We start from the raw sequence: 24994 nt of genomic DNA, 5'->3' as shown, positions 1-24994 counted from the left end.
CCTTGAGAGACTGCAACAGTGCACATGGGTGCAGTTCGTTCTCCCTCCCTCGGGGGTGCACGCAGTGGAAACGTCAAAGCTTCGCTATCACCAGTCAACAGAAACACACACACGGCCCACACAGGGCCCTCTGGTGAGTAAAACAAACATCTCTTTGACCCACTTCGCTGGTGCCCTTCAGGGAAAGGCAACTCCTAACGGAAAAGGTTTCCAGTCACTCACTGACTCACGCTGACCAGGACTTCTGTTGAGATTAGAAAATAAATTATCTCAACACAACGCAAACACATACAGACCTCCCGATTACACACATCCGTGAGTACCTCAACTATGGTTTATTGCGATATTGACCAGTGCTGTTTAACGGAAGAGATACGTGCCATTAGTGTCAAAGATACAGTACTGTGCTCATCAAATGCGCAGTATAACCCAAGTTCATTCGGAACAATCCAATTCTTGGAACATTGAGTGAGTGAGTGAATGTTTCCACTGCCAGTAACACCATCATCAGTACTTCCCTCCATGTTTGGCAGCAACACACTCTAAAGGCTGAACAGCACTAGCAGAATCTCAACACAACAAGACTTTGTTATAATGCATGGTGATTCATTTGAGAAGGCCACAGGGCAACATAAGGTGTCAGACCAGGGCTATGGGATGACCCACCAAGCAAGAATGCTGCAGCTACACGCACACAGGTGTTTGGCATTTGTTGTTTTATTGATAAGGGATTTGAGAACAAGTGACAAGGTCCACAGTTATGATAGCTAGATCATTTGACATTCCGGTCTCTGTGCTCACACAGCAGAGCAGGAGGCTGCTCAAAGGTAGAGGCGTGAGATAGAAGGGGGTGTGTGACAAAAAAAAAAGCGTTTCATCTCTGCGGCCGAGCAGTGACTGAGGCACGGAGCCAGGTGTTGAAGGAGAATAAATCTGATGATGACAAAGACGCCCACGGAGATCCATCTGTGTGTTCCCCAGCAGCTCCCTACTACAGGAACCCGAGCCCCATCAACACCACAGCCCTCGGCCCCTGACTCATGCGCTCGGGGCCGTAGTGATGGGCTAGGTCGGACACGCGCATGACTGACATCGTAGCAGCGCACACCAGCGAGCCTCGTGTAGCGAGCCTGCGTGTGAACTCGTTGGAAATAACATGTATTTGTGTGCCTCCGATATCTGCACCCATGGACTGGTCTACTTCCTGTTCTTTAACCCCAGGACCAGGCAACGGCTGCACGCTCAGACTATACACTGGGAACCACATCTCATCAATATAAAATCTGCAGCCTCATTTCCTCTTTAGGGACTTACAGGGGAAGTTGTTGAGCAGGCGATGGAGAAGTGAAGACTCCTACAGCAGGGTATGCAGAACTGGTACAGAAACGAGGGTTCACACACCCCGATGTATCAATGGTGTTATGCTCGCTTTAATATGCATGACACTTGGATGAAGAACCACTGAACAGAAGAAGAAACATGCTACCTCAACAGCCCTCTGGATGGAGGTGAATAAGGGTTCCACTCTGAGACGATGGTATTGCTCAGAGCCCGTTTGTCTCCTTAGCAGGTCCACACACACACACACACACACACACACACACAAGCTTATCTTGCAGCAAACGTTGCTACAGTTTTATTAGCTAAATGGAAATCGGTACGGACATCTTGTAAAAACGAACTTAGCATTAAACGTAAATTTCACCCCCCACACACACACACACACACAGCTGTATCGCCAGAGTCACAGCGGGCCAACAGTCCATATGACGCCTCTGTGCTGAAATTCCTCAGAGTTGGGGAGGGAAGGAGGCAAGGAAACCAGGAAGGCAAGGGAACCAGGACAGGAAACCAGAACGATGAGAGTGAAGGATTAAAAGAAGGAAGGTGGAGAGTGTGAGTGTCAGTGTGTGAGTGAGTGTTTGTGTGGGTCATGTCTGAGCAGACATTTCAGAATGCATGTTCTCATACTTAACATTCCCATCTTACTCGTCATCTGTCACCAGTCATGTAACAAGGGAAAGGGAGAAAGACCACAAAAAATAAAAATTGAAAGAGCAGGGTTCAAATGTACAGTATGTCAAATTGTACATGAAAATAACCTTTTCCAAATATTTCAGGAAAATGTTTTTAACAATACAACAATCTGAAACGGGGGACGCAGAGGAAGAGAGAGGAAGGGGGAGAGAGAATGTCAGCAACAATGTGGCTAAACGGGTGTTGCAGGCCGGCCCAGTAGCCCGGCAGCAGACAGCATTGTCACGGTAACAAGCTCTTCCTGTCCCTCCCCTGCATGCCTGCCTCGCACACTTTTACCTTATAAGGCAACACACTTAAACGCCATTCACCGCGACAACTGTGACGAAATAGGCCAACGAGGAGCAATGTCTGAAACCATATCAATCAGTAAAAAGGAACGCACGCACCCGCATACACTCACACACACGCGTGCACAATTACACAGATGCTCAACGCACCTGAACATGCCTAGTGAACAAAGGTAAAACCACCTACAACACACACACACACACCTGACCTGATTACATGAGGACCACGCCCGTGAACAAGAGAAACACTAGAAAACCCATCAGGTGGACTAATTTGTAAAATAACCTGGCTGTTTCAAGTGTGTGAACGTGCGTGTTCTGGAGAGAAGGAATGTGAAACGTCATTTCCCTCATCGTTTCACTGCTTCTTTTGCTTCCTATGGGGCAGCATAAACAGCAGAGAGAGAGAGGGGGGTGAGCGAGGGCGAGAGAGAGGATAGGGTCTGCAATGGCCTCAATTTCCTGCTTCTGGATGGAGGCTAAAGACAGGCAAACCCTGGTTGTTGTGTGAGTGAGATGCCCTCCTAGGAGTGTTGAGTGTGTATGAGTAAAGGAGACAAGGAAAGACGTTGAGGAAAGGAAAGAAGGAGAGAGAGGTAGTCAACTACCAAGAGCTCCTTTTACTTTACATTGTGTGCTTGTTTTACACACACACACACACACACACACACACACACACACACACACACACACACACACACACACACACACAGATTCCAACAGTGACCGTGCCCTTTATAGCTTAATTACTGGACCATGTCTGACACACCGATTTTAATAAGGCAAATCCACACACAAACAAGTTACTATAATAGAACAGCTGAGGTTTGCTATTTAATGAGGAATATATTAACCATACTATATTAGTGAGTGAGTGAGTCAGTGAGTGTAAGACCACACACGCATCCATAAACACACACACCCTAGGGCTTGGCCCGTACGGTAGCCTATGGCATCCACATAGACACTCAGGAGGCGCGTCGAATCCAAAGTCCTTTTGTTACCCGACAAGCTAACTGCTAACGAAAGTAACAGCATTAAAAGACACACACACACACACACACACACACACACACACACACACACACACACACACACACACACACACACACTTCCCCTCCCCCCAGCCTCTCTTTGGTTGGAGCGGTTCAGTCAATGTGTCTGGGCCCTGGTAGTGCTACATGACCGGTTCACCACTGAGCACTGTAGTAGGATGGTGGGTAGGGCTCAAACACGCAGAAAAGAGCCCTGAAAAGGATTGCTGGTCTCATCTGAGCGGAGTTTGAATGTTTGTGCCAATAGGTTCCTCCATTGGCACAGTTGCTTATATGAAGGCACATTCACTAAAGGGAGAGTGCGCTGGGAAATATGTTTATATGAATACAATAAAATTGACAACAGACAAGAGATATCGTTTTAGATTATGTAGATGATTGATTAATAATAAAAATATTAAGACTAGATATAGTTATGAAATGTTTATTATATAACATGAAGGTTGTCGGCATTTCTGATCCAGTTTGATTTGTTTCAGCCAAGGGAATTGAACCACAGGCTTTACCTGCCGAGTCAATAAGTTCTGGAAGATATGAAGATTCCTTTGTAATTTCCTGTTAGGAATCTTTTCCTCCCCCTGATAAGTTAAGGGTTAAAGGCCGAGTTAAAGGGTGATTTAAGGGGTTATTTAAAAAGGGTTTAAGAGTCCGTAAGAACCAAGATTTACACTGGTTCATGCAAAGCAGGAGTTTAAATGGACCGGACACCGCTGGCTTTAAATCAAGGCTGGGGAAGTGAGCATGCACGGACGATCGGTGCTATAGTGTTGATAAAGAAATTAAGAGACATTTCACAGAACTCCGCAGGAAACCGCTTCACACAGAGGGAAGCATGCATGCAAATTACATCAGCTATAGGTGTGAAACACGCACACACACACACACACACACACACACACACACACAGACACACAGACACACAGACACGTGTTGAGCCACGTCACAGCACAGAGCTTAGTTAACCCATATATGCACAATTTCCCTAGTGGTCCTCGTGCATTGGTTGTAGAACAAGCAGGATGTTCAGCAGTCGGGCCACAGAGGGAGGGCGGATCAGGAGAGAGGGGGGGAGTTTGGGGAAATCCCTAGAGGGAGCGAGTTGATTGGATCAGGCAGGATCGGAGCCGTTAACAGATCCATCCCTCGGACTCATTCAGCACCGTGGGAAACCATCCCTCTTCCTCATCGTCGTCATCACCCTCTTCAGCTGGTGGTGGTGGGCTTTCCCTGACAAAAACTGACTCCATCCTTTACACTACATTCATGAAGGTGAATCGGTCGGTATAGTGCTTTTCACCTTACATTAGGCCGCCGGTTTAGACTGTCATGGTTCTATTTCAATGTTCATACCGTACTATTTGCTTTTGGCAATGCAGCCCAAATGCTCGTTTTCCCATGCCAATTGTATAGCAGTATTGGGAACCCGCTGTGTTCCGTCTGCTAAGCATATCCAGGAGTGAAACCCAGCAGCCGCCGCCGCAGCAGCAGCAAGGCTGGGTTTGATTGGGGGTTTCGCGTGTCACAGAGCACCGGGACAAACCCAGCGGTCTACACTAGGCGCCTTTGTGCACAGCCCCTGACGACAACGTTTTACAAGTGGTTGCTAGGCTGACGAGGCAGGGATCGGCTGGTCGGACACGAGAACTTGGGGTCCACTCCGCCGCCCAGAGAGGGAGGGGCGCTGGTTAGCATTAGGCGCTATGGGGGAGACGTATGGAACGGGAGCTACGCGACTACCTCAGCCTTCTGCCTGTGGGGAAGAGCCAAACAGTAACACAGAAAGCCGACATGCTGCCTAAATAAGATGGCTAAATGCTGCGGGGTATCGGATTAAAAGGGAGTGCCTGTTTTACCACAGGATGTGATGTTGGTTAGCCATTACAAGCCAGTCAAAAAAATTGACAAATTTGCGACATCACCCATGGGCGTGTCCATCCAGATGTATGATGGATGAATCAGCAGCATGCTAGTATTCCCAGTGGACCCTACCCACTGGTATGCCGATTCATCCTACGCATCATTCGAGAACATAGGAGGCTGGCTGATTCCACCCAAGTCATGTCGACCACATCGTTGTTTTCCACTGTGCATGACCCTGGCTAACATTGGACCCAACGGTTTAACGCTTCACAGGTCACTCGATATATGCGTGAGTCAAACATTGACCACGATATGTTTCACATGGGTAACCACAACCAAAAAAATACAGACTTCCTTCCTTTTTCCAATGATACAGAAAAGAGATGCACATCCCTCTCCTCCTCCCCCTTGGGTTCTGTCACTCCCCTATGAACAGAGGCGGCAAACATGTCTCGCACCCTGCTGTGTTTTCCCGCCTTGCGGAGAGGCCTCGTCTCAGTGGAAGATAAAATAACTTTACTTGAAGCTCGGAGGAAGGCTCGGCTCAACCCACCAGCACTGCAGTGTCTAATGGGGCTGAACTCTGGAAGTACACGTGGAACATGCCTCTCATCGGGACAGATTGCCCAGTAGCTAATGGCAGGGTGGGATTCCGGGCCTTCGCATTCAGATCCTATTTCTTGTTAACGTAGCACTGGGAACAAGCAACGAACTGTCACTTCCTCTGCGCTATGGCTCAGTCTTGTCTACCATCGCACCAGATGGGGGTCTTAATTGCCCGTCGTTTTACAATGCGCCTGACGCGATGTGATGCAGAGAATCTCGCCATCTCTGGACCGGCCTCCTACTGCGTCTCCTCGTGTTTCCACCGAGGTGTCATATACGAAACGCTTCGCCCCGGATCCTATTACCACATGAGGTTTCAAGTATTTTCCAAATTGGAAAACAAATTCTTCCCTTCTACCCGTCGGTCCATTCCTGACGAATTTTCCGTCTAACCTCAAACATCCCTGTCCTCTCTGGATAAGCGTTGGTTACCCCCCCCGAGGATGGGCCAGTGTATCCATCCTGTCTGGCTGTCTGAAGTTTGGCCTCATGGCATGCGGTCTACGAAGGCCCCCCCCCTGTCTACTCTGCAGCAGAGATCAATCATCAAACCCGCAGCGGTCCCCAGAATACACCGACACACAAACACACGGCTCTCCAGTCAGTGAGAGGCTCGGGGGCCGGAAGGCTCCACCACATGGCCCAAGCAAAACAATATCACTCTGCAGCGCCTGCAGACTCAGAGCAGCTAAATTACATATCGTCTGAGCGCAGTGGTGCTGATCGCTGGTTTGCATGGCTAAGGTCCTGTTCAAACATGGGACTTGTAGTCCCATGGTCACTCTTGCCTGATACACAATGAGGAAACAAAAATCTCACAAGTGACACACATATGACCACACAGACCTATGAGACAGATGAATGCCCCGCCGCAAAAGAGAGCTTGTGCGATGATAGGAAAACACAAGAGTGTCAACGACAAACACTTCTGACAGAGAGAGTGCTGCGCAGGAATTCAGAGAGAGTTGGTTTACTTTGTGGGAAGGAGGATTGATTAAATGTTTGTGGTCGATTCAGTGGGGCATGGCAGTCAGGGTAAATATTTAATGATACTGTAACGTGTTGTGGAACTTATATGGGTAGACGGACACCGAGAGATAGGGAACCGCTGGGCCAGGTGGAAAAACATTACCCCCAAATTACCTTTACAATGTCTCTCCCATCCTTATATGATTGCTTCCTATCTGCTGGATTTGGTCAATCGACTGGCAGGTGCAAGAGGCTAATACTCCTTGAAAATGTCTACTTCCGAGTGAGTGAGTGAGTGAGTGAGTGAGTGAGTGTGGCCTTTAGCCTAGTGCCCTAGTAAGCATGCTGTTAAATAATATAGCAGTGAGCTAGCAGAAGAAATCAGAGACACATGGACACTTTACCTACAAAAAAGCACGGTCCGTATAACACGTAACCACTTATGAGGCCCTGCTATCAAAACAAGGTCCTCTCCCTCTTTCAATCTATAGATAATGTATGTTGGGCTGGGTTGCACTGGCAACTAAGCATGCATCATTTCTTATCCGATGTTAGCTATATATCATATAGAGAAGTTTCAATTTGGACCAAGCACCACAAGCAGCTGCTTCAGTGTAGCACGCCTGGCTGGATGGGCTGCCACAAGTTTCTCTGTGAACAACCAGACATGCCAAGAATTGACGCTATTCGTTTCCCACAATTCAATGCAAAAGTTGGGGAATCAGGTTGAGGTTCTGGTCTCACACATCACCTGCCGGCATCCATGACAACAGTGTATAATCTAACCATCTGAGCTCGAATAGAATGGGTATCATCTCTACACTGGTAGTGAGTGTGTGTTTCCCACGTGGGTAAGGGTGGTCCACCAGATGTCGCTCAGTTCAAATCATATAAAATAAAAATAAAAGGCTTTTCCCATGATGTAAGCTCACCATGAGTCTGCCAGTACCAAGCTATGCGATGATTTATCGCTCCCTCTCACCTCATCACGCAGACAGGTGCCAACACCCCCGCCCACCACATCCACCTATACACCATGTGTGAAAACTTCGCTGGTGCCCCGAGTTCAACTACAGACAAGACAGCGCTTGTAGCAAGACCTGTGGCAAACCGTTTCTAAGAACACCGCTCTCCACAAGATTTCCATCGCTGCGGTTTGGCCGTCTACTCTTGCAACACATTCTTACTATTTCTGTTTTCTCACCGTGTGACCGTCGGTGAGAATAGAGCTAACAAGAGGTTTCTCCAAAGAGATCGCCTGTAGCAACAACCCACACACACAGTGAATAATGTGCAGGTTGTATGCATGTGTCACCTTTCCCTGCCTTGTAGTGTTCAATATTAATGCAAAAAGGGCTCACGTGCCTTTAGATGAAGAACGTGCCATTTTAAAATGGGTCTTGAATCAGAATAATTTCCTTCAAAAGTGGTTTGATTTTACTAGCCATCTCCCTTCCCTCGTCACACACACTCTCACAGAGGGCTATTATAACCTGCAACAACCCGTATTTGTTTAACTCTGCAGTGTTTAGAAGCAAGAGAATACCACAGCTATGCGACTGTTGGAAAAAAATTGTAAAGCAAGGAACGAAGCTCATTTTCAAGCGCAAGTCGACCCCCCCCCCCTCCCCACTCCAACACACACAGCCCACCACCCTCAATACCCATTTACACAGGCATCTACACACACATCGCCACACCTAAACACACATGCCTTTGTTGTCAAGCCTTGCCTGGAAGCCAGCAGACTCTCTCTCTCTCTCCTGCTCTTATAAAACACATGTGGTTTGAGCTCGCTCTACAGGTTGGGATCTCTCTTAGGGGGAACAATAAATCAAAAAAAGTGTTTCAAGTGTTTCAACAAAATAAATCAAATGTTTCAAAGAAGATTAGGGGGGGTTGTCTACTCTTGAATGATTCAAGTCCAGTAGGTATTATGCAGAGATATCTTGCAACACACACCTGGTAGAATCAGGTTAGAGCCATGGGGCAATGACGTTGTTTGGTGGCCATCTCAAAATACCAGACGCACAAGCCATACTTAAAATCACAGAACTGTAGTGTGTTTTTTGCTACATAAGCCATCAGTAGATCTACAAAAACACAATTAAATGAATTGCTTTATTCAATTATAATCGTCTCCCGACTTAAAGGAAGCCTACATGCGCGGGTGAACCTCCCTGCATGGATATTGGCAGCTGCCCAAAGGGAAGGCCTTATCCGCCATTGTAGCTGACGACAGTTCCTGGGAAGGAAATGCCATACTCTAATCCCGACAACCATGCCTGGCACAAGACCTAGCCCATTAAGAACGATGTGCATCACACCCAGAGTCAGGCCTGGGAGACGCAGGGATTCACTGCTTTTGTAATCTCAGATCCATCAGTCCTACGTTCTAGCAGAACCTCTGGGGGCCCGGCAGAGCCTGGGGCGGAAACCAAAGAAAACTAAGAGGAGGGGGGGTAACACCATTTCCCGTTTCCTTATAAAGATATTCTAGCAAAGAAAAAACGAATTTGAGCAGGTTGAAGAAGCTTTCAGAGTGTATTTATACAGTGGTCACTCTACACACTGGTTTGATTTGAAACCTTAAGCCACTTTATGACAGTTTACTACGGCTTGCCAAGTAAGGGTTTGGCTATAACAGACTTCCAGATCACCGGCTCTAGGAATATGTCAAAAGAAACATAACAGCAAGAAAGTGAAACACCTCGTTCACCATATTTGCGTGTGTGTCTGCAGATGTTGTGGGACTACACCTTCGGGACATCGGTTGACAGCTTGAGCCAAGTTGTACCCAACGCTGTCCATAACCCTGCCATGTTGATACGACAGTACCAACGCCTGGATGCTAGCCCTTTAGCTTCATAAACGCCTGCCAGATAACAAGGGATTAGGCCTTTAAGCCACAAAGGGCCATCGGCAACAACGGTCAAGCGTTAGTCACCTGTTACGGTCAACGAACGGAAAACCTTTTCTAGGGTAGGGTGATATATTATGAGAGCCGCTTGAAGTATTGAGGAAGTTGGACAAAGTACCGTTATATAACATCCGTGAAGCCATACTAAAGGACTACACAGGTACAATATAAAGTTAGTGCTTGACACCAGACACATATTTTGAACATGTGATCACATCCAGGGGAAGTGTGCCTATTTCGTAGATGTGCATAAGGAATATAAACCCTTACTATGACACATAACAACTAAACATGGGGCTTACATCCGCTGATTTAAGGGGTAGAAATTAATCGTATGCGCTTAAAAATGTTGTTTGTAACAGCTATTCTTTTTACCGCCTTATCCTTCCAATGGGGAAAATATTACAGGGCAGTTAAAACACTGACCCCCCCCTTTAGCAAGAGACCCCTCCTCCTTCTGGCCGAGCAGACTACAATGGCCTACCAATGGAATGTTTCCCCACTCTCTCACTCACTGTGGCTTGTGGGATAGAGACAGAGGGAGAAAAGGGCAAGGGGAGGGAGAGAGAGTGAGCGAGAGAGCTCGAATTCCATTGTCCTACAGCGAGCCGCGTTGGCCAGCTGACTGCCCTGGGCTGAGTGAGCGCCCGGTTGGTAGTTTGGTTCTGGATCGGAGTCTCTCCGGGCTAAATGGGATGCCACAGCTGGCCCGGGATCAGCTGGGAATGAGGGGGATTACAGCGTGTGTAACACCCTGGTCTCGGGGTGACCCCGGCTGCTTATTGGATGCCGTCCAGGATATTGTCAGGGATACAGGGCGTGGCAACATGTCAATGGTACCTCATAAAATAATTTCACTGTGATTGCACCAACAGTAAGACATTGTACGACTACATATTGTAGTCCGAGTAGGAAAAGGTGACATTAAGAGGTTAAAATATTGCTGTTGCCAGTTAATGGAAACTAAATGACCACACATTCTGGTGCACTAAATATCAGTTTATATGATTCAATATTGGCTTTTTAGTTCACAAGTACATCATCTTCAAAATCAATCATCTGTCAAATGTCCTCATAGCAAGGTAATAAGTTGCGGAGTCCTCATTGGTTGTTTGCTTGATGATGTAATCCAGGGAACTGGACTCTTTCGAAGGCTTGCCAGTCAAACAAAAGAATGTGTATAATCCAGGCAAATATCCGCTACACACTGTGGTCAATTGCAAAGGATCGCAGGCAATAGAGGATCGCAAGGTCGGGGAGATTAGAGGCTTTAATCTGCATTCAGAGGTTAGCATTGTGGCACACAGATAGCAGCATGATAAGAACAAGGTTAGCCTATTGTTTCAGCTTGTTTACAGGAAAAACAGCACAGGGCAGAACAAACGACAGGATCTGCAGGACAAACATTCTTGTCATTCACACAGTTCCCTTTCTTTGATAGTGGCAAAGGTGAGACTAACGTGCAAACGCCGTAAAAAAAACCAAAACAGAGGTCTACAGAATGACGCTTTGAGAGAGTAAATTCCTGAAATAAAACACTGCACCCCAATCAGGTCTTTCCTGCTACACGGCATCAGCCAATCACGCCACAGACAAAAGAAGGAAAAATAAAACCACCCAATCAAAGCGGCTGCCACTCCTGCCTCTCTCCTCAACACATTCTATTGTTAGGTGAGATCGGAGAGTCTCGTGCTAGGAGGCGTCAGCTCTCCCCCAACAAATGGCTTGCTTCTTCTACTGTTCCTCATTAGAAAGGGTAGAATAGCTGGAGGGCCCATAGCTGTAGTAGTTGTAGCAGTAGGTCAATGGTGATGGCACACAGAGCATTATTCTAAGCACTTCTTCAGTAAAATGTCTCCTCTCACTTGCCAAGTGACTGCCTTCGCCGGCCTGCCAGTCACACCAGAAGCATGTGACAGTGGGCGGGACCTAACAAACCGATATTGTTCCCAAGCTGCCCACCTTGGCCGCACTGGAAATATGTGTGTGTGTGTGTGTGTGTTAGAGGTGGAAAGTATTGACTAACTCGATCATCATGTCTGTGATATTTCCAACCCAATGCTCTCTGTGATACTTTGGAACTGAGCACTTTAACACTTTAATGGCCGGTAAAAAAACGCGATGAGTAAAAGTGATGGTCCAATTTAACCAGGAAAGATAATGTCAAGACACATGAAAACCTAAGCCTTTATCACAGTCTTACACTCGCCAAACCACCCAAACTAGTTTCATATTACAAGTTTACAATATGAATACAGGCCGGGCCCGTTAAGCATTCAAATAGACATAGGCGTAAATTTAGGCAGTGGGCCTGCTGCTGCAAGTTCATCAACAACATCGTAAAGGAGAAAATGCATACAAAACGCAGACTAAAAATTCAGTGTGGTTTCTTAATAGCAGGCCCACCCCCTTGCTTACAGTAAACGCCAGGTCTTCAACGGAGGTGCCAACCTTTGTTAAAATGTACAAGGAACGGTTGCATCATATCCTGTGTGGCAGGATTTTTTCTTTTTTTTAAGTCTTAAATATTTTATTAAATATTAAGATGTGAAAGTGCATACATCAACACTTTCTATAAAACTGCAAATATATCACACACAAGTTGGGTGTCCAGTTGCTTCTACTATGGCGTTCATGTGGAGTTTGTATATTATAGAGCAGGGAGTCAAACTTAGATCTGTTCTGAGACCAGTGGGCCTAAATCACACCCCTTCCAAAACAGGCTAGGGTTTGGGGGAAGGCGGCTGAAACAGCATTCCCCATTTAGTTCCCCCACCAAGATGTAACCAAGTTGTCCCCTCGAGGATAATTTCCCCAATGGGACCGTTATTGACAAAAGATGATGAAATTATGATGATTGCTTCCAAGTCAAACCACTCATCTAAACCACAAATGGCACTGACGCATTGCTAGTGAATGACATGCTGGTCAGGCCGATCGCTGTTCATTGCTTCATGAGACAAAGAAAAAAAAAAGAAAAAAGAAAACCCAAGAAGAGACACAAACGTGACGCAAGCCCATAGATGTCCAGGGACTTGGGTTCCACGGGTGGATTTGGTGTTCTTGAGTGCATGCCAAGGCCTTGGTTATTTCATTGGCATGTCTCACCTCAGTCACTGCATCCATTCTGGGTGGACCGCCTGAACGCCCCACACACAGAATGCAGCTCGTCTAGATTTGCATTTTAAGCCCTGTCTTTCCTCACCACAGAGCATCTCGATTGCTTCCTACATAGATAGCAGAGGAAATACATTTTCATAACGATTTAAACTGACAGCTTCTGATTGGCCAGGGACTGAATGCGCTCTGAGAACTACAACACCCACCATGTCTATAAAGGATGTTAGACCACAACCCAGTACTGGTCTGAAGATCCAATCATAACATAAGCCATATGCAAACCTTAGTGACCATCTTGCTTCTAAGCACTTAATGGTTGGGGGAAATGAATTGGCCGCTAGGCGATTAGGGCCGATGTGGCTGCTCCGCTTACTGTTTAAGTGTCTGATATTCCCAGCATTTGCATCAACAAGACATCTTCAATCAACTACTGCTTGACACACTCTTTGTTAGGTGAACTGCCTCACTTCCTGTGCCACTTAACCATTTCCTGCAATAGATTCAGTACCTCCAAATATGCAGTACATCTCTTTGTCTCAGGCAATGGCAAGTAGCTCTTGGTAAAGAAAAGTGGATCAGTAGATACAATTCAATGCCAATATTCTCCCGTAAAGGCTCCAGAAGAACTGTCAAGGAAGTGTTGAGGATTTGCATGCAGCCTCTTGGGAGTTTGCAAGGAAAGAGTGGTGGAGTCACTGCACACTTCAACGTGTTTGGGCATGCGGGCAATGCCTCCCTCATGAGAAACTACATAATTACAGGTTTGTCAGGCAAGCGGAGCTCAGCCTGGGAGAAGAAGAGTGACAAGGTGAGGTTATTGTCCATCTTATACCATTGGGCACCTAAATGGTCAACTGGATGTTGTAGACTAGAACTACACAGTGCAAGTTGGGTTAGACAGTTACTCCGACATTGTTGCGCAACATTGTAAATGAATGACAGGGTGCCCTCGTAAAAGTCAATACAATAAAAAAAAGAAATTGTATTTTTTTTTTTTTAGTCACATGACTAAAGCATAACGATATAGGCTCGGACTTGTCATTTTGGACCTTTTCCATATGAACAAAGACAAACCTATTCCCACACTCATTAAATCCGGTGTGTGTGTGTGTGTGTGTGTGTGTGTGTGTGTGTGTGTGTGTGTGTGTGTGTGTGTGTGTGTGTGTGTGTGTGTGTGTGTGTGTGTGTGTGTGTGTGTGTGTGTGTGTGTGTGTGTGTGCGTGTGTCCTATTTTTACGCAATAACTGGCACAGCAAGGGTGAATACACCGCAGGAATGTGCCCTTGGTTCCCCCAACTCCCGGGCCAACATAACTCAAACTTGGCTGAAACAAAACCTTTTCACAAATCTCGGGTATGTTATACCCGTGAATGTTCCCTGGTATTCACATCTTTACGTATTTTTTGATTGTGAGCGATGCACAAATACAAAAGATGATTATCTTGACACTATTCCTTTGTAAATATTTGCCCGCGTTACATGTTCCCATGGAATGGAAGGGAAATTAGCCGACGTATAAACTTTGGTCCAGGTGGCCTCTGGACAAACATTGTGCAAACATCGTAGCCTCAATGACTGTTGAAATGACAGCCGATGAGACGTTCACAATTTACCGGGTTGACTTGATAACGAGTCATTGACGCATAATCATGTCGTACCTTTACAGTAAAAGGCGTAAAAGATCATAGGCTGTCAGTCCGGGAGAAACAATGCTAGTCATCTGGCTAGTCGGTGAATCACGTCCAACGGAGAGCCGGCCCAGTTAGCATCACACACACCGCAGTTCTAACACTCGACTGACTCACCAGTCATCGCATCTCTATTTTGTTCAGCGACTCACATAGTGATTTAAATTCGTAATCATGCCGTGGTTGTAAAGTGGGTCAGCAGCACCGTGTGCGGGGCTTTGTAGCCCATGATGGGGGTGACTGTGTGAGAAGGCCGTGGCGATGTGCAACAGAGAAAGGGGACTTGGCAGTGGAAACTAAACGCTTCTCACTCTTATCGGCCTGCTAGAAGCGCAGTGGCACGATTACATCCCACACACACAAAAACTCAAGTCCGTTTGCTATTTTAAAAGCCAGAACACGATATGATCGCCAAGACGCATTAGGTTAATCATATGCCCCCCTTGTAATCGCTTGCAAAAATGTGTTGAGAGGGAGTCCGTCAACATTAAAACAGCAGCTACACAGCAGATTAGCAGCAGACCGCTGGAGGCTGGCTTCATTCAAAGCGGGGAGTGGAGTTACAACTAAAGCAGAGCATCAAACCCCAGGGATAAAAGACCCACTCAGGATCCGTGTCCAACGGAGAGCGGACACCAATAAAGTAGTTATAGTTTAGACATATAGTTCCTGTGATTTGCCGGACAGTAGCCAAGCAGGGCCCACGTTGAATTCCGCGACCTCTCCATCCCTTTCCCTGCCATTTTTTCACTCCCGTTTCTCCGTCAGCCTCACCCTTCTCGGTTCCCGAGTCGGCCGAGTCGGCCCCCCGACTCGGTTCCTACCTTTCTCTGCTGCTTCTCCCAGGCGGGGTCCAGCAGAAGGTCCCGATCCCAGTCATTCTCTTGCTCCATGTAGATTGGTGTTCCTCCGGCCGTGTATTGTTGGTTATTGGCAGCGTGGTAATCTACCATATCAGCTTGGTAGACCTATGTAAGAACGTGAGCTATGCTATTTATTTTTCGATTTATATTATCCAAAATTAAAAGGAAATGTGTGTCCCGGTTGGGCGGTAAGAGCGGCGGGAGTTCTCCTGCTTCGGTCGGGAATATCCGGTTGAAGCAGTGTGGAAATCCCTGCTGCTGTAGGAAGAATGCTTTCTCCACCCGGGGAGGGAATGGTGTGGAAGGGAGGAACCAGCCGCTCCTACCACTGGCCTACGTAGCCTCCGCACGTCTTATGAATATTCATGAGCCCCGTCTGAATGTGGGCTAATGTGAGTGAACTTCAGCCCAGCGGACGCGCGCTGTCTGCCCCCGAACGGAAACGTGCAAAAGTACAGCTTGACAGAATAATGTTTTTTAACTTTATGATTGGCAATACTGCTGCATATTTTATAAGGGTTTTTCCAACGTGACATCAACTAGGCTATCAACTATTCGGTGACAGCTGATATAATAGTCTGGGCTCCATACAAAGATATCGTGAATATTTTGACACTGTTTACATGGTGTGATCATAATAACGGAGCATGTTTTACTTTTTTTTAATTTGCGTAATAAACGTTTAATTTTTGAGGCAACCGGTTTAGAAATAAATCAAACTATTGACAGTTGAACAAGCCCCGCCCATTTGATGGACAACCAATTGCGGTGGTGCATTCCTCGCGCCCCCGCCTCACCCCCCACTACCACATAAACACAGACAGACACGCAAATAACGATACAATGTCTCAAGGAATTATTCTTGTAAAATTTCACATTCGTTTATTTAACCTTCTTTACATTAATCCTGTGCCATCATTGGGCCCATAAACCCACGGACAGTAAAACAACTTATATTAACCATTATAAAATGTCATAGGACCCCGGCCGGGGTTTGTCCATCACCGCTGACTCGTGCCTAAGAGAGAGCCACCTAGAGAAGTAGGTCATTCATACACTGCTCTGTCCCCGTTTGCAAGCGCCACAAAGCCCAGCATATTATATTTATAGAGGGTTACAGGCAGTGTGCGAAATACGGGGGGGTCCGGGGGGGCTCAAAAGCAAATTTGAGGGGGGTCTCAAATTTTGTCCAAAAAAAATAAAAAATATATTTTATATATATATATTAATGGTCACTTTAATGTTTATGCTCACCATGTATTCAAAATTCAAAACATTTATTCACAACTAATGTGCTATTTTTTGCCAAGCGGAGCCAGCCAGTCCTGTGCTCTATGCAAATTAGCCATGCGCGCCAAACAGAATAAAGACTTATGTTGAGTTACACTAAAAATGGCTAGCAAGCGAAAGCGCGTGAATGTATCACTCACACACTTTGGATTCACATCCAAAAAGGTGGCACTCAGAGATAAAGAGGAGCCTAAAGACGATGCTGGTACAGCTAACACAGTGGCAAGAACAGAGGATCCTCTCCCACCCGGCTTCCCAGAAGAAGAACAACGTGAAGTTGAGGCTAAGTGCTCCGAAGACGGAGCAGGTGCTGCGGTAACTTTACCTACTACTGCTGCTAGCACAAGTGACTTGCCGGCTGGTTGGACACTGAAGCAGGTGGGCGAATGGAAAGATCGCAACGCTTGGCTTGACATTAAGGCAGGAAAATTGGGGTGTTTAGTCTGTAGAATTGCAAAAACGTTGCTACTGTCAGAAAAGGGACCGGGTGTACACCTCGCAGAAGAATGGATCAACGGTGATGTAACGAGCTCTGAAGCAAAGAGGCTACGGAAGAAAATATACAAACACAGGGGCAGCCAGGCCCACACAAGGTCAGTAGAAATAGCGCAGATGAAAGGGAAAGACACCCTCCCGAACACGTTAATTGACATACAATCCGAGTTACTCAAGACAATCAGTCTCGTTCAGAACAGCTTACACCGTGGCAAAAGAAAGGCTATCCTACAAAAAGCTCAACCCACTAATGACAATGCAGGAGCTAAATGGAGCCGAAGTTGGTAATATCCACAAATCTGACCATGCATGCGCAGAAATAATCAGTCACGTTGCCAAGGAAATGCGCCGCAAATTTGTCTGCAGTGTGAAAGAAATGGATTCACGGGTGTCAATCACAATTTACGAAAGCACCATTCATGGCAGGGCCTATCTAATACTCTACGTAAGATGTGATGTCAGCGGCAACGGGAATGTAGAGAATGTTTTCCTGGATCTAGTGGAACTTACAGATGGGGTCGATGCTGAATCCATTTTTAACTCGATGATGGCGAGTCTACTTAAAGCGGGAACGGATGATGAATTTTTGAAGACGCACCTGATAAGCATTGCCACCGATGGAGCTGCGGTGCTGACAGGAAAAGCCAGTGGGCTTGTCGTTAGACTCAATGAAAAGTTTTCGAACGTGCAGTCTGTTCACTGCCTGGCGCATAGATTAGAACTGGCTGTCAAAGATGCTCTTAAAGAAGTGGCTGGCACTAATCAGTTTGAGTTCTTTATTTCAAAGTTATGCTCCCTTTACAATCAGTCAACCAGGAACGCCAGATTGCTTAGAGAAGCAGCGGCCGAGCTCGACATGGAAATACTGAAAATAGGTCAAATATTCTCCATCAGATGGGTTGCCAGTAGCTTTAAAACAGTTAAGGCAGTATGGAAAGATTTCCCCGCACTAGCACACCATTTCAAAACAGCCAGTGAGGACACATCACGCAATGATCTTGAAAGGCAAAAATATAAGGGACTTCTGAAGCACCTTGCTAACTCAGGATTTGTGGAAGATTTGGCTGCCATGAAAGACATCCTGCGTGAACTCCAGGGCCTGTCTCTCAAGCTGCAGAAAAGAGAAATGTCACTTGTGGATTCAAGTCTCGCCATCGAACAAACTATTAATGTTTTGGCGACCATCTAGACATCTGGTGGGGGGAAATCAACCAAGAAGGCCGAACAGTCCGTCTCATCTGGCCTTTTTAAGGGCGCAGAGCTGAGTGAAGGCAGGGCGAAAATAAACAGGTCTCGGTTTTATGAATCAGTGATTGCGTCTCTAACTAAGCGATTACCGGAATCAAATTTGGTCATGATGCTCAAAGCTCTTGACAAGCGTTTTTGGCCAAGAGAGCAGGAGGACCTGCTTTTGCATGGCGAACCAGAAGTACACAGCCTGGCGAAAGCACTTGGATTACCAACCAGGGAGGCCGTGGAGCAGTTTTGAGACTGGAAATTACAGGGCACTGCACCGGGGAAATCATTGGAAAGTATGCGCATAGCAAGTCGCACGTATCTCCCCACGTCAGCTGAGTGCGAACGAGGCTTTTCCGCAATTAATAACACGGACCACCAGACGCGCAACAGGTTGCGCGAAGACACTCCTGTTTGTGGACCTCAACGGACCTCCTCTGGACAAATTCGGCCCAGTTCCGTTTGTCAGAAGCTGGATTAAAGCAGGACATCGCCTGTCTTCTTCCTGGAAACCTGGACGGCAACCACAAGAAGTTGAGCCAAGGCATCTTTGGTCTATTTTAACTTAACTTAACTTAACTTAAGGAGAGAGAGAGAGAGAGAGAGAGAGAGAGAGCGAGAGCGCGCGCGAGCGAGCACCCGCCGTGGTGCTTTTTGTGGGCTGTCTGTCAGCCTCCGCCGTGGTGCTTTTTTCAATTTGAGCGATGGGCCTGTTTGCACGGTTAGACGAATGTGCTTTGTGTAGGCCTACGTATGTGTTCAATGACGTATCTGTCTGATCATATTTGCTGTAGATGGATGGTTAAATAATGTCACACTATCGGTCATACACTGCAGGCTCTCATTTGCAAGTGCACGGATTGCGTGCCATTCTCCGATTTATTCAGCGGCATTTATTCAGTTGATTGCTCTGTAAGTGCGCCAGATTGGTGCCAAATATTGTCGTGTCTGCATTTTAATGCACTACTTTGCCTCTTGTTATAAAACAACGTGTAAAAACAAACAACTTTAGCCAATGCAACCTCCCATGTCAGTGTTGCTATGAATACTATGTTGTATTATCAAAAAGTGTTAGTGTGTGATGTCATGTAGGCTATAGACTGATTGTCTTGGCTCGCATTCATACAATATTGTAATGATAGGCCTACTGCATACTGACAACATTTAGATCGGTATTGGGACCCCCCCCGAATATGGACGGGTATTTCGCACACTGGTAACCACAACGCTAACTTTGAAATTCTGACGTATTATCACGTCAGGAGGGTCACTAGATCCGCAAAGCTCTGTGATTTGAAACAAAGACCCCCTGGCCAGCAGATCACAGTGTTTCATAATTATAGTATAGGCCTATGTATGTGTTATTGGGTAAAACATTTTTTTTGACATCATCACTGGTTGTATTTATGAAGCTTTACATTGGATACGGCCCACTTTAATAGTGGTTTATTGTAGAAAAAAGCAAAATTTATATTGGAAGTTCACGCTGATTGAGTTAAAGTGAGAACTAGGTGGTTGTGGAAGTGTGTGTATAATGGACCTCAACGTGTTAAGGCTGTGAGTTTTTTAGGCTTAAAGATCAGCAACTCTTAAGCTAGAAGGGTAACACTTTATAATAAGGTGCCATAATAAATAGCAAACTAGTCATTACCTAACCCATTGTTAATATTTGTTAATTGTTACTAAAATATCTATTTGGCACAAGTTAATAGTTTTTTTTCACTGACCACAGAGTGTCGCTGGTTAGGGTTAGGGTTAGGGTCGTGTGTTAGGGTTAGGGCCTTTTGAAGGCCCTTTTGAATTGAAACAATATAAGGTAAATAATATATATACACATAATATCCTATACAGATTGAAATTAACATGGAATAAACCATGTAGACAAAAACTTTTAGTCATTAACGTGGATCACAAAGACAATGAAATCAATGCAATAGTGCAATATTCTAAACTTGAAATAGGTTGAATGAGACTGTTCAGTTCTCTAATGTAAATGAAATGTTATATTGCTTATACCTGAGCCAAAACTCAATAGCTTTTCAAAACTATACCTAAAAACAACTGAAAGTCCAGAGGTCGTTGAGGTTATCGGAGCCCTCAGTTGAACATGGTCAGATGGAGCCACTAAAGAAAAGCAGAAACACACAAGTACAAAATAAATTTACATTATTTCAACATTACATTTTGTATGGTGTCGGTAAAAATAACTAACTGTCGTGCCAGGGTTTTCAAGTGTTGCACATCTGGCTTGTTTCGACGCAGGTACCCAGAGTTGTACAACACAGAGTGCAAAACGTTTCCCCATGTTACTTCCCAGCCTGTACTTTGAACCCAACCAGAGTGCTTTTACTGGTAAATTGTGAAATGATTGGTAATCCGCTCATAGGGTATATTAGTGGGTCGTTTTTGGTGAATTTAACTTTAATTAAATAACTTAAAAGACATATATAACTACGTATATGTATTTTATTTTATAACAACCCCAGCCAAATAAATTGATGTGGCTAAGGTTCTACTAAGCAGAGGCAGCAGGACAGCATGAACTCTGTGGGCGGTAAGGTCTGTTGTTGTCTGAGTCATGTGACGAGTAACACCATCCTGTCCCATTGTACCCAATCACAATACAGAATTCATTGCATTTGCAGAATGCAAACCACACTCTCACATGAAACAACATGTCTAAATCGACACAAGAGGGTCCAAAATGGTGGCCGTGTACCTGTTTGAAGGACATCGAGATCATTCCCCGTCCTGCAACGTCGAACGCATGGAATTTCTCTACAAGAAGAGAAGCCATCATTCAGGGAGCGCTTGTTTTAGTACACCTGGATTAACAGTGGTGGGGCAGCATCATTCAGGGAGCGCTTGTTTTAGTACACCTGGATTAACAGAGTGGTGGGGCAGCATCATTCAGAGAGCGCTTGTTTTGGTACACCTGGATTAACAGAGGGGTGGGGCAGCATCAGGGGCATAGCTAAGATTTTGTTACTTTGGTGGCCAGCCCGGGCCAGTCTTGTCTTTGGGGTCTCTCTCTCTCTCTCTCTCTCTCTCTCTCTCTCTCTCTCTCTCTCTCTCTCTCTCTCTCTCTCTCTCTCTCTCTCTCATATAACCCATCTCCCTCCCCCGTTTCCCTCCCTTACGGATCATGCTGTCCAGTTTCATCATGAGGTACAGGAACCCAGGGTAGCTGACGGTCATGTCTGGCTCTGTGTATCTCAGCCCAACAAACTGCATCACAGAGCTGTCCATGTTGATGCCTGTGGGGCAGAAACCGACCAGGGCAAGAAATACTGATTAGTATCTTTGATATTTATTCCCACTGGTTAAGTGGAATGGTCTCAGTGAAGAAGGAGGAAATACACAAGGAACATACAGTGAAAAAAAACTACCATGTTGCCAATGGCTCGTGCTCGTTCACATACTACTGGGTTGTCTCATCCTGTTCAAGATGAAAATATTTCGAATAAACAGTGGACTACACATTATGTATTACATATATACCTATTCAAACTACAAATATATTTCATCTGTGGTATGTGAGGATCATATTGATGTGTTTCTAAGCGATCGCTTCTAGTAGAAGTATTTTGGCATCCTCTGTAGGTGATTTACGTCACAGTTATTGCCAAGTGTTTTTAATCGGTATCTTTTTATGGGAGCGGTTCTCTGGCGCCATCTGCAGGTTATTTTAAATACACGACACCCTTGGGATTGTAAGCATAAGAGTACCTGCGGACTTCATGGCAGAGCTGACCTCCACGTACTCGAGTTTCTTGGAGCCATTCTTGTCATGTATCAGGAATACGTCCTGAATAAAGGTTGGTATCATAGTGTATCATAGTAGGTGTGAACAGATTATGATTACCAAAGTATGGAGCATTATTAGGATTATTAGAATTAGATCAACTGTTTATCCTCAGGATATCAAAAACAAGCAATAGAATAATTTAAAAACACCATGCATACAAAATCTTACCGTCCAACTCTGGATCTTATACCAGAGGTTCTTGAAGCCCTTCCAGTCTAGAAGAGCCAAACCTTTGCTCTGAAATCATCCGCCGGTCAAGAAAACCTTCATCACAAGAACCACGCTGTCTTTCTTACTTATCAGGGAACTCGCCCCCTATGTATTATTCACTTTGAGTTGCTGCAGAAATGACTTAGTAAACAGAATAGTACTAGTGCTGAAGGATCTCAGATTGAGTCATGCGTGGTACATTTTGAATCAGCCTCTGTTGGACCCACATGTCCCCCGGTGGGGCTGTGGTCCTGTGTTGAAGGGGGAAAGGATACGTCCATGAGAACCACCATACTCTTACAGTGCTCCAGGGCCAGATACCTCTCACTGCCCGCCAGCACTACACACACACACACACACACACACACACACACACACACACACACACACCAGGGACACAGAGAGGAGGTTATACACTTATACACACACACACACACACACACACACCAGGGACACAGAGAGGAGGTTATACACACACACACACACACACACACACACCAGGGACACAGAGAGGAGGTTATACACACACACACACACCACCAGGGACACAGAGAGGAGGTTACACTTACACACATACACACACACACACACACCACCAGGGAAACACAGAGGAAGTTACACTTACACACACACACACCAGGGACACAGAGTGGAGGTTACACCCCCCCCCCCTCCCCACAAACACACACACACACACATCACCTGGGACAAATACCCACCTCCTCCTTGAATGGCCTCTGTTAGCAGGCGGTGGAGGTCCAGTGGTTTGCAAACGCCCTTTCGATAGACACAAACACACACAGACACAGACACACACACACACACACACACACACACACACGGGTAAAGGACAGCGGCCAGGTGATGAGGACAGTCATGTAGCGTGTGGTGCAGGCCGAGCTCACCTTGCTGCAGTGTTTTCTGAAGAGCTGTCTGGTGGTGTTGGGTGATGGGAGGGCCTTCAGGTGAGGGAAGGGGGACTGCAACAGGAGACATTTAGCCATGGAAACGCTACCACTAATCGCCACCCAGTACCCTTACTCTGGCCCAGGACAGGTACATAGACTGGCACATAGACTGACGTAGGAGGACATATACATTCAGCCGAACAGACAGACAGACAGACGGACAGTAATCTTACCTCCTCTAATGTGGAGATGTTTGCTATTTCATGCATGTCAGCTGGTCTGAAGAGAGAGCGTCAGAAAACAGTCAAACCTAAACCCACGTTATCTTGTTTTCACATCGAGGTCTTGATACGTTTGATGGATTTGAAAAGAAGTAGTGTTAACTGCCTCACTCCCTGAACCATCCGTTATTTGCAAAACTCCTCCGAATCCGAATTCGAAACAACAAATTACTTTATTCTCTTCAACTTTTTGTTCCCCGTCTCTCAATGTTCTTGACCACATATTTGAAGGCCCGAATAAATATTCCCTCTCATGGCATGAGCACCAGTATAGATCCAAGTTTTTAGATCCACCACTGGATCTAAAAACATTGAAAAAAAAACTGAACCGTGGCTCACGCGGCGTCGTTGCCCTTCTCCGTCAGGACCCTGAGGATGAACCGTCCCTCCTGATTGGGCAGGGAGGCGTAGGGGATGATGACGTAGTGCCCCGGCGCCAGGGAGCCGCGCAGCACCACCTCCCGCCGCTTGACGTGAGCCACGCCCAGCACGGGGGCGAGCCCCGTCAGGTCCTGGGGGGACAGGGGGGTCCCAGGGGCACGGGCCTGGTGGAGCACGCACGCACGCACGCACGCACGCACAAACACAAAGAAACCGACACACACGCACGCGCATACACACACACACACATACACACACAGACACAGACACACACAACCACACACACACGCAACCACACACAAAGAAACAGACACAGACACACACAAAGACACAGACACACAAACATACACACACATTTGTCACTCTTTTAGCAAGTCGCATGTTAGCTAGCTAGAATCCTCTGTTCCTTTGTGTGTGTGTGTGTGTGTGTGTGTATATGTGTCTGCGTGTGTGTTGGTGTGTACCTGGTACACGTTCATGCCTATAGACAGGCGCACCCCGGAGGCTCTGACGTGCTTCTGCATCAGAGCCACCAGGAAGGAGCAGGTCTTCTCTGGGTCGGAGGGGTCGTCGTCCTCCTCTAACAGGGTCAGGAAGAACTGGGGGTTCTGGTAGAAGTAGCCTGCAAACACACACACACACACACATTCTCATTATCACTGTACTTTTAGGACTTGTGTGGACCCACACACACACTTTTTGGTCACTTGGTCACTTCATTTGAGCAGTCTGGATGTATTGCATTTGTGAGGACCATGAGTCACGCCAAACCGTACCAAGATTCATAGGCCCGCCTGCTGAGAAATTGGGCATCCAATGGCCTTGGTGCATTTGACAGCGCCAGGGTCGCCCTGTGGTGCCAGGTTGGCTGAGCGAGTCGCTCATGTGACACAGCTCAATGATATCCAGATTCTTACGGAAGTCAGACACCGACATCCTGCGACCGGGGAGAAACACAAGACAGCAAGGGGGAAAGA

The 24994-nt window shown here is 46.3% G+C and overlaps 2 protein-coding genes across 2 annotated transcripts in view; both read right to left on the bottom strand.

Moving 5' to 3' along the window:
• The window catches only part of actn4 (actinin, alpha 4), a 48091-nt gene extending 32394 nt beyond the window's left edge, over nt 1-15697 (bottom strand). The window contains exon 1 of the mRNA XM_079731190.1: nt 15370-15697. Coding sequence (XP_079587316.1) covers nt 15370-15498 — 129 coding nt within the window. The 5' untranslated portion in view covers nt 15499-15697. The remainder of the gene's footprint in view (nt 1-15369) is intronic.
• Nucleotides 15698-17113: 1416 nt separating this feature from the next.
• Nucleotides 17114-24994, bottom strand: part of LOC307072352 (calpain-1 catalytic subunit) — a 17372-nt gene continuing 9491 nt past the window's right edge. Inside the window, exons 9-20 of the mRNA XM_079731622.1 lie at nt 24794-24954; nt 24482-24639; nt 23976-24181; nt 23589-23634; nt 23353-23427; nt 23167-23224; nt 22723-22787; nt 22406-22474; nt 22159-22237; nt 21570-21686; nt 21149-21207; nt 17114-20553 (exon numbers count right to left, since the gene is read on the bottom strand). Of these exons, the coding sequence (XP_079587748.1) occupies nt 20527-20553; nt 21149-21207; nt 21570-21686; nt 22159-22237; nt 22406-22474; nt 22723-22787; nt 23167-23224; nt 23353-23427; nt 23589-23634; nt 23976-24181; nt 24482-24639; nt 24794-24954 (1120 nt within the window). The 3' untranslated portion in view covers nt 17114-20526. The remainder of the gene's footprint in view (nt 20554-21148; nt 21208-21569; nt 21687-22158; nt 22238-22405; nt 22475-22722; nt 22788-23166; nt 23225-23352; nt 23428-23588; nt 23635-23975; nt 24182-24481; nt 24640-24793; nt 24955-24994) is intronic.

Source organism: Pollachius pollachius (genome assembly GCF_949987615.1).
Source record: "Pollachius pollachius genome assembly, chromosome: 3".
NCBI classification, from domain to species: domain Eukaryota; kingdom Metazoa; phylum Chordata; class Actinopteri; order Gadiformes; family Gadidae; genus Pollachius; species Pollachius pollachius.
The sequence above is the reverse complement of the archived record's forward strand: the minus strand, read 5'-3'. Positions and strand labels throughout refer to the sequence as shown.